Genomic DNA, 14,017 nt, shown 5'->3' with positions numbered 1-14,017 from the left:
GATCATGCAGCTGAATGCATGGTTGAGGGATTGGTGTAGGGTAGAGGGCTTTACTTTTGTGGATCACTGGGAGGTGTTTAGGAGAGAAGGGCAATTATACAGGAGGGGTGGGGAGAATTTGAACGGGAGGGGAACTAATGTCTTAGCTGGGAGGTTAGCTGGGGTGTTTATGAAGGATTTAAACTAATATGGAGGGGGGGTGGGGAGGTGGCTGGGAGAGAGTCGGGTGAAAGGAAACGTATCAGGGAGAAGGAGGTTCCGAGGGACACTTGTGGGTTGAACTGTGTCTGTTTCAATGCTAGGAGTGTGGCAGGGAAAACGGATGAGCTTAGGGCCTTGATGTTTGTGAGGCAGTTAGATGTGGTGGCTGTAACAGAGACATGGTTAAGGGATGGGCAGGACTGGCAGCTGAATGTTCCTGGGTACAAGTGTTTTAGGTGTGACAGAGGAGGGTTGAAGAGAGGTGGAGGGGTGGCACTGTTAGTCAAGGAAAACATCACAGTAGTGCAGAGGGAGGACAATATAGAAGAGATAGGGATTGAGTCACTGTGGATGGAGTTGAGGAATAAAAAGGGAGAGATTACGTTGCTAGGGGTGTATTATAGGCCACCCAACAGCCCGAGGTCAGTGGAGGAAGGCATTTGCAGGGGCATTTTGGATAGGTGCAGGAAGAATAGGGTGGTTGTAGTGGGAGACTTTAACCTTCCTGGAGTGAATTGGAGGGGGCCTAGAGCTGGGGGTACGGAGGGAGAGGAGTTTGTGAAATGTGTTTTGGAAGGGTCTCTAGAGCAGTATGTAACTAGTCCGACTAGGGGAGGGGCTATACTGGATTTAGTGTTGGGTAATGAGCCGGGGCAGGTGGGAGAGGTAGAGGTAGGCGAACATGTGGCTAATAGTGACCACAAGTCCATCTACTTTAGGATAAAAATGGAAAGGGACGAGTGCCGGCCGAACGGGAGTGTGCTGAACTGGGGAAAGGCGAGCTATGGCAGGATTAGGAGGGAGCTGCAGGACACTGATTGGGAGGGACTGTTAGCTGGCAAGTCCACGGTTGGCAAGTGGGAGGCTTTTAAGGGCAAAATGAAATGGTTGCAGGGGAGGTATGTTCCGGTTAAGCGGAAGGATGGGAAAGGTAGGATTAGAGAGCCATGGTTGACAGGGGGTATTGAAGACCTGGTCAGGAAGAAGAGGGAGGCGTATGTTAGGTCAAAACGACTGGGTACGGAGAGTGCGCTGGAGGAATATAGAGAGAGTAGGAGGGAGCTAAAAAGGGGAATTAGAAGGGCGAAGAGAGGGCATGAAATGGCTTTGGCTGGTAGGATTAAGGAAAATCCGAAGGCATTTTATTCCTATATTAGGAGCAAGAGAGTAGTTAGAGGGAAAATTGGTCCTCTTAGGGACAAAAGTGGGGAGATATGTATTGAGTCGGAGGGAATGGGGGAGCTCCTGAATGAATACTTTGCGTCGGTATTCACGAAGGAGAGGGGTTCGGAATCGTGCGGTCTGTTAGAGGGAGCTGAGGATCAGCTGCAAGAAATATCTATTACGAGGGAGGAAGTGCTAGGGCTTTTAGGTAGCGTAAGGATGGATAAAGCTCCGGGGCCTGATGGTATTTGTCCCAGGCTGCTTAGGGAGGTGAAAGATGAAATTGCTGGGCCTCTGGCGCAAATCTTTGTCTCTTCTTTGGACACAGGTGAGGTCCCAGAAGACTGGAGGGTAGCAAATGTGGTACCACTGTTCAAAAAAGGTAGTAGGGATAACCCTGGAAATTATAGGCCGGTGAGTTTGACATCGGTGGTAGGGAAATTAATGGAAAAAGTACTTAGGGGTAGGATGTATGAGCATTTGGAGCGTTGCGGTCTGATTGGGGATTCGCAACATGGCTTTGTTAGAGGGAGGTCTTGCCTTACGAATCTGGTGGAATTCTTTGAGGAGGTGACAAAAACGGTTGATGATGGGAGAGCCGTTGATGTCATCTATATGGATTTCAGTAAGGCGTTTGACAAAGTCCCTCATGGTAGGCTGGTAGAAAAGGTCAAGGCGCATGGGATACGAGGTCAGGTAGCTAGGTGGATTGAGAACTGGCTAGGTAATAGGAGACAGAGGGTAGTTGTGGAGGGGACTTTGTCCGGCTGGAGGCCAGTGACCAGTGGTGTGCCGCAGGGCTCAATACTGGGACCTCTCCTCTTTGTAGTCTACATAAATGACTTGGAAGCGAGCGTAGGTGGTGTGATCAGCAAGTTTGCTGATGACACCAAGATGGCAGGGTTGGCGGGTACCGAAGTGGATTGTGAGGTGATACAACAGGATATAGATAGGTTGGTGCATTGGGCAGATAGGTGGCAGATGGAATTTAATCCTGACAAATGCGAGGTGATGCATTTTGGAAGGAATAATGTAGAGAGGAGCTATGTGATTAAGGGTAGACAAATTAGGAGTATAGAAACACAGAGGGACCTGGGATTGCAGGTTCACAAATCCATGAAGGTTGCAACACAAGTGGAGAATGTTGTCAGGAAGGCTTATGGAATGCTAGCCTTTATAGGAAGGGGTATACAGTTTAAAAGCTGCCGTCTAATGCTTCAGTTGTATAGAACGTTGGTTAGACCGCATTTGGAGTACTGCGTCCAGTTCTGGTCACCTTACTACCGGAAGGACGTGGAGTCTCTGGAAAGGGTGCAGAAGAGGTTTACCAGGATGTTGCCTGGCATGGAGGGGCTGGGTTACGAGGAAAGGTTGGAGAAACTGGGACTGTTCTCCTTGGAAAGACGGAGATTGAGGGGGGACATGATAGAGGCATATAAGATACTGAAGGGAATAGACAGAGTCAATAGTGAGAGACTGCTCCCTAGATTGGTTACAAATACAAGAGGACATGATTTAAGGGTGAGGGGGGAGAGGTATAATTTGGATATGAGAGGAAGGTTTTTTACGCAGAGAGTTGTGGGGGTATGGAACGCGCTACCGAGTAGGGTGGTGGAGGCGGGAACGTTGGACTCGTTTAAGGTTCAGTTAGATAGGCACATGAGTGAAACGAGGATGGAGGGTTATGGTAGGGGTTATTAAATAAGGGTTAGAACCTCGGGAGACACCGGAAAGGCAGGCTTGTGATTAACGTTTTTGTCTTTTTATTCCGCAGGTGGAGGTCCACCTCGTTGTCAAACGAGGGGCATGCACACGGTGGGTCCTGCGTGGGCTGCTCTTGGAGGTTCCGGGAGTGGCCTAGTACTTCGTGTCGGTGTGTGTGCTTGATCCTGGACCGGTAGACGGGCGCCGCAACAGCTCGGTGACTAGCACTGCTAGCTGTGCAGATACATGGATTTGGGCCTGTGTCTGTGGGAGTTTGTGCATTCTCCCTGTGGATGCGTGGGTTTCCTCCGGGCGCTCCGGTTTCCTCCCACACCCCAAAGATGTGCTCTTAGGCTGATTGGTTTTACCAAATTGACACTATTCTCCCCTGAATCTGGCTAAGTCAGGGGTTCTATTTGTAGATACGCAGGGTAGAATAGGTGTAGGGTGATGCGGCGGCGCGGGCTTGTTGGGCCGAAGGGCCTGTTTCCCGTGCTGGGTTGTTCTTTGTTCTTATGTTGGAATTCGCCTAGTTTACCAATGTGGTGAAAGCTTCTTGAAATTTACAGGCTAGAACCCTTTAATTAGTAAAACTGAAGAAGTTAAGTCATACCAAATGAGAGGCTGCTACTCACTGTGTTCAGTGTTTGATGGATGATTGCTGACTTCTTGCAATTTTACCTGTTATTTCATCTGTCTTGCATTTCACACACTTTCTGTTAAACTTTCCTGTTGCCAGCCTTCATCACGGAATGCGAACAGCTTGTACAACTCTAAATTGCAGTTCTGATTAAGAGCAAGAGGAGCAACAGCAATGGCTCCAACAACAGCATAAAGAGCAGCAGCAACTGGCAGAAGGCAGAAAGTGGGGATAAAGGCGTCTTTTTCAGGATGGCAACGATGACTAGTGACGTGCCTCAGGGGTTAGTGTTGGGACCACAACTATCCATACTATACATTAATGATTTGGAGGAAGGAATTGAAGGTACTGTTGCTAAGTTTGCAGATGATACAAAGATATGTAGAGGGCCAAGTAGTATTGAGGAAGCAGGGGAGCTGCAGAAGAACTTGGACAGGTTAGGAGAGTGGGCAAAGAAGTGGCAGATAGAATACAATGTGGAAAAGTGTGAGGTTGTGCACTTTGGAAGAAGGAATGGAGGCATAGACTATTTTCTAAATGGGAAAATGCTTAGGAAATCAGAAACACAAAGGGATTTGGGAGTCATTGTTCAAGATTCTCTTAAGGTTAACGTGCAGGTTCAGTTGGCAGTTAGTAAGGCAAATGCAGTGTTAGCATTCATGTTGAGAGGGCTAGAATACAAAAGCAAGGGTATTCTTCTGAGGCTGCGTAAGGCTCTGGTCAGACCCCATTTGGAGCACTGTGAGCAATTTTAAGGAAGGATGTGCTGGCCTTGGAGAGGGTCTAGAGGAGGTTTGTAAGAATGACTCCTGGAATGAAGAGCTTGTCATATGAGGAATGGTCTTGGAGTTTAGAAGGATGAAGGGGGATCTTATTGAAACGTACAGGATACTCCGAGGCCTGAATAGAGTGGACATGAAGAGGATGTTTCCACTAGTAGGAAAAACTAGAACCACAGGGCACAACCTCAGGCTGAAGGGATAATCCTTTAAACAGAGATAAGAAGGAATTTATTCAACCAGAAAGTGGTGAATCTGTGGAACTCTTTGCCACAAAAGACTGTGGAGACCAGGGCATTAAGTGTCTTTAAGACAGAGATAGATAGGTTCTTGATTAATAGGGGGGTCAGGGGTTATGGGGAAAAGGCAGGAGAATGGGGATGAGAAAAATATCAGCCATGATTGAATGCTGGAGCAGACTCAATGGGTCAAGTGGCCTAATTTTGCTCCTACGTCTTATGGTCTTAACAACAGCTACCTTCTCCTCAGCCACATGCTGTTCCACAGTGCAGAGGGGACTGACATAGAGCTCCAACTCCTGGGAGGAGAGATCCCCAACACCACCAGAACTCTCTATGTGAGCATCAGTGCGTCTGGAAGCCCAGATTTCTGCAGCTGGAACAAGACCTCCTTCCCAGTGGGTATCTATCATCAGTAGCTGTCAAGATATCTTATCACCTCTCCAGGTCTCTGTCCCTCCGTGAGATTATATATTCTCTTATCCTGCAAAGACAGAATGCAGAAAATTATGAGTAGTAATGGAGGAAAGGCCAACATTTGTGGAGGGGAAATTGCGAGGCATCTTGAAGGGAATTGCTTGATAGAGCAGACGCAGCACGGTTTCATTAAAGGGAAGTCGTGTCTGACAAATTTACTGGAGTTCTATGAGGATGTGTCTAGGGCGGTGGATAGAGGAGAGCCAGTGGATGTGGTCTTTCTGGATTTTCAGAAGGCGTTTGACAAAGTACCTCATAAGAGGTTATTGCAGAAGGTCAGGGGACTTGGAGTTGGGGGTAGGGTGTTAGCGTGGATAGAGGATTGGTTGTCAAATAGGAGGCAGAGAGTGGGGGTCAACAGGTGCTATTCGGATTGGCGGATGGTGACTAGTGGAGTGCCCCAGGGGTCGGTGCTGGGGCCTCAGCTTTTTACCATTTATATAGATGATCTGGAGGAGGGAACCGAGTGTAGGGTGTCGAAATTTGCTGATGACACCAAGATTGGGGGAACGGCAAATTGTGCGGAGGGTGTGGAGAGTCTGCAGAAGGATCTAGATAGGCTGGGCGAATGGGCCAGGAAATGGCAAATGGAATTTAATGTTGGCCAGTGTGAGGTGGTCCACTTTGGTAGGAAGAATGGTAGGAAGGACTATTACTTACGTGGCGAAAAACTGCAGCAGGCGACGGTGCAGAGGGACCTCGGGGTCCTTGTGCATGAGTCGCAAAAACCCAGCTTGCAGGTGCAGCAGGTGGTCAGGAAGGCAAATGGGATGCTGGCCTTCATAGCGAAGGGGATTGAATATAAAAGTAGGGAGGTCTTGCTGCAGCTGTATAGGGCATTGGTGAGGCCGCAGCTGGAGTACTGTGTGCAGTTTTGGGCGCTGCACCTGCGCAAAGATATTTTGGCCTTGGAGGGAGTGCAGAGGAGGTTTACTAGGCTGATACCGGAGTTGAGGGGGTTGAGCTATGAGGAGAGGCTGAATGAACTAGGCTTGTACTCGTTGGAGTTTAGAAGAATGAGGGGAGATCTCATTGAGACGTATAAGATGATGAATGGGATGGATAGGATAGAGGTGGAGAGACTCTTCCCACTCAAAAAAGACAGTAGGACTAGGGGGCACAGCCTCAAGATAAAGGGGGGGGCGTTTTAGAACGGAGTTGAGGAGGAACTTCTTCACTCAAAGGGTGGTGAATCTCTGGAATTCTCTACCCGTTGAAGTGGTGGAGGCTGCCTCGCTAAATATTTTCAAGAAGCGGGTTGATGGGTTTTTGATAAGAGAGGGGATTAAGGGTTATGGGGAGAGGGCCGGAAAGTGGAACTGAGCCACAACAGATCAGCCATGATCTTATTGAATGGCGGGGCAGGCTCGAAGGGCCAGATGGCCTACTCCTGCTCCTATTTTTTATGTTCTTATGTTCTTATGGGTGGCTGTGAGGCATGTGTGTGAGAGAGCGATAGGAAAAGAGTGAGTATGTACTTTGGTTATTCAGATGGAAGTTGTGAGGTGCCTGGAGAGACAGGAATGAGTGGAACATTCCCTTCTCTCCAGGCACCTGACAACTAATGCCATGGGTCTGGTAAAGAACCTCAGACCTACCTGCTCTCAACCCTGGGATGTTCTGCTATAGGCTTCTGTACCCGACAAGATTGCAGTCTGCCTTGTTGCTGTGGATGGAAACCCAACCAAAAAAACAGAAAACCCATTCTCCTGGGTTTCCCTACCTTGGAACAGACCCCAGATTAAAATCCAGACAAATGCTAAATGCGCTGTTGATTCATTTTACATGTAAATTTGATCCCCCCATCAGAGGCATAATAAGATAACATTTGACATAAGTGTAATTGGTTAGTGCAGGCTGCATGGTGCTACATTGAAAACATGTTGCCACTTTAGAATTATGTATCTCTGACATTACATTCCACTCAAGCCAGTTTTCTGCACATTACCTTTGTTTCCTAATTCTTGGATTGATCTGTCTCTGTTTGGAAAATGCTGTTCTAAGACTTTGATTTATAGGCAGCAGAGAAAGGCATATTCAGGAGATTAAAATTTTGACTAATACTGCTCCTCAATCATACCTGTACATGATAATTCTCCTTGTAGAGATTATGAATGAATACACCAGTGTGATAAAATGAATTAAACAAAACACAAATGCTTCAATTTCACTCTAATGAGAAAAGTGTTGATTTTCAAAACACTTATATTGCTGTATGGTTGACTTTGGGCCATTTGCATCCCTGCACAGATTATTAAAAACAGAATCGCATCAAGCTGCAAATGACTTTCAAACATCACAGACCTCAAATGAACAACCAGCAATTCATCGTTTTGATCTTTACACCGTTAAATTATAACAAATCACTTCGGATTAGAATACTTCCTAGAAGTTATCAGATCATACAGCATTTTAATAAAAATCTAGTTTGACTACTGTAGGATGATCTGATTGTATGTGTGGTCAAGGAACGTAGTCAAAATGTTTTGTTCAATTGTTCATGAGCTAAAACTTAAAAACACATGAGTTGCGGTGAGTGTGACACCCTAGACATCAAGGCAGCACTTAACCAAGTGTGGCATCAAGGAAACTAAGCAAACTGAGAATCATTGAGAATCATGGAGAAGACTCTCCATGGGTTAGAATCATACTTAGAACAAAAGAAGATAGTTGTAGTTAGTGGAGACTGATCATCTCAGTGCCAGGTCATCACTGCAGGAGTTCCTCAGGGTAGTGTCTCAGGCCCAGCTATCTTCAGTTGCTTCATCAATGACCTTCCCTGATGCAATGTTCAACACTATTCATGACTTTTAGAAACTGATGTAGTCCATGTCCAGATGCAGCAAGATCTGGAGGACATTCAGATTTGGGCTGGTAAGTGGCAAGTTACAATTCTGTCACTCAAATGCCAGGCAAGAAGAGAGAATCTGACTTTCCCTTGATTTTCAATGGCGTTATCATCACTGAATCTCCCACTGTCAACATCCTAGGGATTACCATTGTCAAGAAACTGAACTGGACTAGTGTTATAAATACTGTGGTTACAAGAGCAGATCAGAAGCAGGGAGTTCTGTGGAGAGTAATTCACCTATTGACACCCCAACGCCTGTCCATCATCTACAAGCCACAAGTCAGGAATATGATAGAACACTTTTCACTTGCCTGGATGAGTGCAGCTCCATCAAAACTGAAGAAGCTCAACACTATCCAGGACAAAACAACCTACTTGATTGGCACCCGATTTACCTTCTTCAGCATTCAACCCCTCCACCACCCATGCACAGAGGCAGCAGTGTGTATGGTATAGGTGCAGCATTTCACCAGGCCTCCTTCTTCAACACTTTCTTTTCTCCTTCTTCAACACCTTCCAAACCTGTGACCTCTATCATTTAGAAGAACAGGGCAGCAAATGCATGGGAACACCATCACTTGCAACGGTTCCCCTCCGAGCCACATATCGTCATGACTTGGAACTATATCGACATTCCTTTACAGTCACTGAATCAAAATCCTGTAACCCCCTTCCTAACAGGTGTACCTTCATCATATGGACTGCAGCGGGTCAAGAAGGTGGCTCACCACCACCTTCTCAAGGGCAATTAGATGAGTGCTGGCCTAACCAGCCACGCCCACACATCCCGTGAAGGAATAAAAAAAAACTATATCAACACTTAGTTAAACAAATGTAAACAGGACAGAAAATCTAAATATTAACCTCAATAGAAAGAATAATGTACAGTTCACGATAATTAATGCCTAGAAGCAACTGAGCTGCACAGTAGGGTGCACTATTACATTTAAGTTGAATTAACCTCTTGGAGTTTTGTTTGTTTAATTTCAAGGTAACAACATTTTTCGCAAGAGTTTTACCTTAGAAATTTCACTTGTAGTTGTTTGCCTACTTAAAGAAATTAACTGGATTGGCTACAGATCACAATAGTTTACATGATCTGTGAATGGATTAACTGACCACATGCTCTTTTCTCATTCCATGCTTTCCTTCCTTCACTTAAGACATTCACTTGTAGAGAGGTAGTATTCAAGTTCAATAACAACTTGCATTTGTATAGCATATTTAACATAATGATTATGGAGAAAGGGAGGGTGAGAATGTGTAGGGATTTGAAATGAAAGATGAGAATTTTAAAATTGAAGCATTGTTGGCCTGAAAGCCTATGTATATTGGTAAGCAAAGGTTCTTGAGATTAAGGTTCTTTTACATTGAGTTTTTAGTTAAAATATGAAGCACTGATTGATTTATAAGCTCATGCATCTTTCCACATGTGGATCAGTGAGACCTGACTGTAGGTTGCTAGATTATTCAATATTAGTGGTATCATAGTTCATATTGTGAAAACTCTAACAAAGAGTTTTGTGGCACTATTTTTATTGCTATATGTTCTTTCAATGGCACGCAAAGAGAAAATATTCCTATAGTGAGGAAAATGTGTAAAGGTGTAATTGTGTTCAACTAGGATGAGAGATTTTGTTAATATGCTTACTTCAAATTATGATGTTTTAGCCAGAATTTGGAGGAAATGCAGTTTAGTATTGGAATTGTTAGGACAGCTTTGAAGTTTGTCTGAGTATATTGATTTGCTTCATTGACTGTGAATAGTTGGCAAAAATCTAGTTGAACACCTGTTAGAAATGTTAATGCTTGTTTGTACTATGATGGTGGGTTTGCAGATAATCTGTCTCATTATAATATAATTTATTTGCACAGCAATGTCCTACAATTTTGGGCTATTGAAAGTTAAGTGTAGGGAGGACAATTCTTTGCTCCCGCTAGCCGGAGGGAGGATTGCCACAGGTCCATTGAATTGGGCATCAGGGCTAAAATGGGATTGCATTGGGCATTAAACCCATTGCCATTTTACTGGCTGGCCCAATCAAATTCCTACATAGAACAGACAGGATCCTAATTGATATGCTAAAAAATGTAATTTACCTGATTGAAGCTGGTCCAGCAGGGGGGATTTGATAAGGTCCTGACAAATGTGATTGAGTGCCTTGGACTCTGGGGGTGGAGGGCAATGGAGAAAAGAGATAGATATTGTACTCATGTGCTCCTGTGGTCCTGCCAGGCTGCAGAGGGAGGGCCTCCCAAAGGACCTGGGATTTGGGTGGGGTCAGACTTGGGGGGAAGGGGTTGATCTTGGGACTCTTTTCTGGGATGGGGGTCTCATAGTGGGACTGCCCTTTCCAGCCCTGGTAAAGGTGACAATCACTTTTAGAATGGAGATCTCAGGCAGCTTTCAGTTCAAAATCTTCATTCTTGTCTGTATACTGTGAAATCTTTGAAGTGGCCTGGTCATTTTAATATCCATGCCCCTTGGACGCCTGGCAGCCTTCAAAATCTCAGCAGCACTCCGCTCTGCAGAAGAGATTGCCCTTTCTCTTTCTCCAGGTGTGCGAAGACCCCTTTCGAGTCTCTGACTGACAGGAGATATCTGCTTCACTGGGAGATTCCTTTTAGTTGCCTAATGAACAGTAGGTGCAGCCGACTGTTCTGATTGACATCTCCAGAGCAAATCAGACTGTTCATTGCTGATGTAATTCAGTAAGCCTCAAGAAAGTTCTCCTTCCATCAGACCTGCTCATTCAGCCCCATATGGTAAAGACTGCCTTTTTTGTAGGTCTCCAAACCTTCCTGGAAAGCTCAAGTGTCTCAAAAAGCTTTGTGTTCATTCAATTTTGCCTTTAACTAGCCTTTGATTGACAGATTGGATCAGTAACATACCAGGCAGGAGCTTTGTTTGTTTGTTTTCCCCTTCACAGTTGAATGCATCTCAAATACTTGGTTTTCTTCCCAACTGCAATGTTTATAAACATTCTTATTCTGATTGACAGGTTGGATCAATTATACACCAGGCAGAAGGTTTCACTTTCTCTTTTCTGCTATGTTTAAAAAGGGCACCTGATTTTTGTGAAGCTGGGCTGGCCAGACTTAAACCTGATGTTGTCAGACTTCTTACAGTCATTTGTGCAGTGCATGCTTTTACATCCTACCTGACAGGTACTGCTAATGCCAGTGGGAAACAAATGGGAAATTCATGCCCTAAGCTTTGTACACTGCCTTTTCAGATATTAAATTGTTCCCCTCTTCTGTCCATCTAAAAGATATATCTAAAAGATATATTTAATTATTCAATAGCTTTGTTTTTTAAAGTTTTTGAAGAAAATTTAATAGCTAATGTAGCCAGGGTTTAAAGAAAAATGTATTTATCTTGTTATTTGGCTTTTATATTGCACATTTTCAGGATTATAAGAATAAAATTCCAGAATCCAATTGAGTGAGCTATTTGCAGCTTTATAATAAGCAGGAAAATAATTAATCAAAAGTCATCTTACTGAGATTTGAATTCTTGTCTTTAATGAAGCTTCCAGTGATACCAGGTAAAATGAACAATTTTCCACAATGGATTTTAATGTAATTATGAAAAGGGAAAAAAAGCTTCCATCTATACAATTGAGGTCAAGTTATTCCAAAGAGCTTTACAGCCAATAAAGTCACTGTTATGATGTAGGTAATCTGGCAACCAATTTGTGCACCACAAGATACCAAAACAATAATGATGATAATGATCAGAAAATCTGTTTAAGTGATGATGGTTCAGGGATAACCATTGGCCAGTATACCGGGAGAACTCTCTGTTGTTCTTCTTAATACTGCCATGGGATTGTTTGCATGCATCTCATCTGAAAGACTAATGGTGCAGCACTCATTCAGTACTGCACTGGAGTGTCAAATGAACATGTAATTTAGGAGCTGGAGTAGGCAGTTTGGTCCCTCATGCTGAAGCTGCCATTCAGTAAGATCATGGCTGAACTGACTAGATTCCCTTGTTAGTTAAGAATCTATCTCTACCATAAAAATATTCAATATCCTGTCCTGCCACTCTCTGGGGTAGAGTTCTAAAGATTCACCACCTCTGAGAGAAAAAAATATTCTCACCTCCATCTTAAATGGGAAACAGACGCCTTTTTTAAAACTGTGTCCCCTAGTTTAGACTGTCCTACAAATGGAAACATCCTTTCCCCATCCATCCTGTCAAATTCCCAATCTAGATTTTGTGCTCAGCCTGGAGTGTGGCTTGAACTAACTCAAGAGGTGAGTTTGCTACCAACTGAACCACAGCTGACAGAATAGTAAGATTATTTGTTGCAAATCATCACCAAAACAGAACAATTTTTAAGATAACATTTTGAGAAAATGATTTTCAATTTATTTCAAATTTGGAGCCAACTGGAAAAGAATTCTGACAACACTGTGTGACAATGTTCTAACATTCTTTACTTTTTGCAGATTGGTTCTACCACATTCCCCAGAAACCAACCAAAACAGACAAGAGTCAAGTACAGCTTCCTCCAACTTCACAGATCCCAGGCTTGAGTAAACTTGCAGAGCCTCACAAGGAGGTCACCTTTGAGAGCCGTAGATTATGGATTAAGGACTCAGACTCAGACTATGTAAAATTAGCCAAACAAGGAGGCAGGGCAGGTAAGAAGATATGCATTCTAAGGTAACTACAGATAAGAGTTCTACTGTATTTTCTTTTTAATGACCACTTTGTTAGAACGTTATGGTGATTCCTAATTAAAATTTGAAGGGTGTTTGGGCTGAGTTCTCCAGCCTCATGAGACAGCCCACAGGAATTCTGATGCCCTGCAGAATCAGGATTCCCAACAGGCGTCAAAGCAATTGGGATTCATCTGATCCATCCATTGGCCTCAATTGGATTCCCGCCCATAATGGGTGGCAACCCCATAATTATGTATACCTGCTAATTGTGATACAATTAACAGATTTGACTGTCCATTCATCTGTCCCGCCATGCACCCTTGCCCCCAGTGGGAACGGCATCTGTTGGGCTTTGGTGTTGCTAAGTCAGGGCACAGCGTGAAGGACCCACCAATCCCTTGGAAAAGAGGGGCATCTTCCCATCCATGACTCAAATCATGGATTACCCATCCCACAACAAGCAGTCATGAGGATGACGCAACCTGACCCCTCCCTCAAGCCCTCCCCATTCTCAGACCACCCAACACACACCTCTTAACTCCTCAGATCCCCCATTATCAGGACCCTTCAGACCCTCCATGTCCCCCTTCTTCTCAGACCCTCTACATGGCTTCCTCCATCCTCAGACACCCTACTCAGGCCTGTTCCCCACCCTCAGAACCCCACAGGCCTCCTCTCCTCATCAGAAACCCCATTCAGGCCTTCTCCCCCATCAGACCCCAACTCAGGTGCCCCATTCACTCTATGAGCCGTGGCAATCACAATGGTGTACTGCTCCTGGCACCCTGGCACTGACACCTTGACCTAGTGCCTTGGTCCCTGAGGTCATTTGCCCCTCTGCTGCTGCCAGGCTGCAGAGAAGGAACACTCAAGGTTCCTGGAAGTTGAGTGGGCTCGGGCTGGGGGCAAGAGATTGACCTTGCCACTCTCCCTTGGGATGGGGAACTCGTGGCAGGACTGCCCTTCTAGTTCTGTCAGACCTGAAGATCACCCTGGCAGGATAATTTCAGGTAGCTGTGTGATCAATATCTGTATTCCTGCCTGTCAACTGTGAAAATGTTGAAGTGGCCAGGTCACTTTAATCTCCATGCCACCTAGTCATCTGTCAGGCTTTTAAATCACTGCAGTACTCCATTGTGCAGAGAATTATCTTTCTCCTGTCAGAAGCTGCGGGTGTGAGCAGACCACTTTGAAGTGCACTAACATAGAGCAGATGTCAATTTCACCTGGTGGTGTTGGTGGGGAGGGTGAGGGTTCCATTCTGCACAGCTGTGCACTCAGCCCCAAT

General features: G+C 44.9%; 1 protein-coding gene across 2 annotated transcripts in view; it reads left to right on the top strand.

Annotated features, from left to right (window-relative positions):
- The window catches only part of LOC145360418 (uncharacterized protein C7orf57-like), a 101,800-nt gene that overhangs the window by 13,319 nt on the left and 74,464 nt on the right, over positions 1-14,017 (top strand). For both annotated transcript variants that reach the window (XM_080215622.1, XM_080215630.1), the window contains exon 3: positions 12,514-12,708. In XM_080215622.1, the coding sequence (XP_080071748.1) occupies positions 12,514-12,708 (195 nt within the window). The remainder of the gene's footprint in view (positions 1-12,513; positions 12,709-14,017) is intronic.

Source organism: Carcharhinus amblyrhynchos, chromosome 2, assembly GCF_965287045.1.
Source record: "Carcharhinus amblyrhynchos chromosome 2, sCarAmb.v2.hapA, whole genome shotgun sequence".
Lineage (NCBI taxonomy): Eukaryota > Metazoa > Chordata > Chondrichthyes > Carcharhiniformes > Carcharhinidae > Carcharhinus > Carcharhinus amblyrhynchos.
Note: the sequence above shows the minus strand (reverse complement) of the source record. Positions and strands in the feature narration are given on the sequence as shown.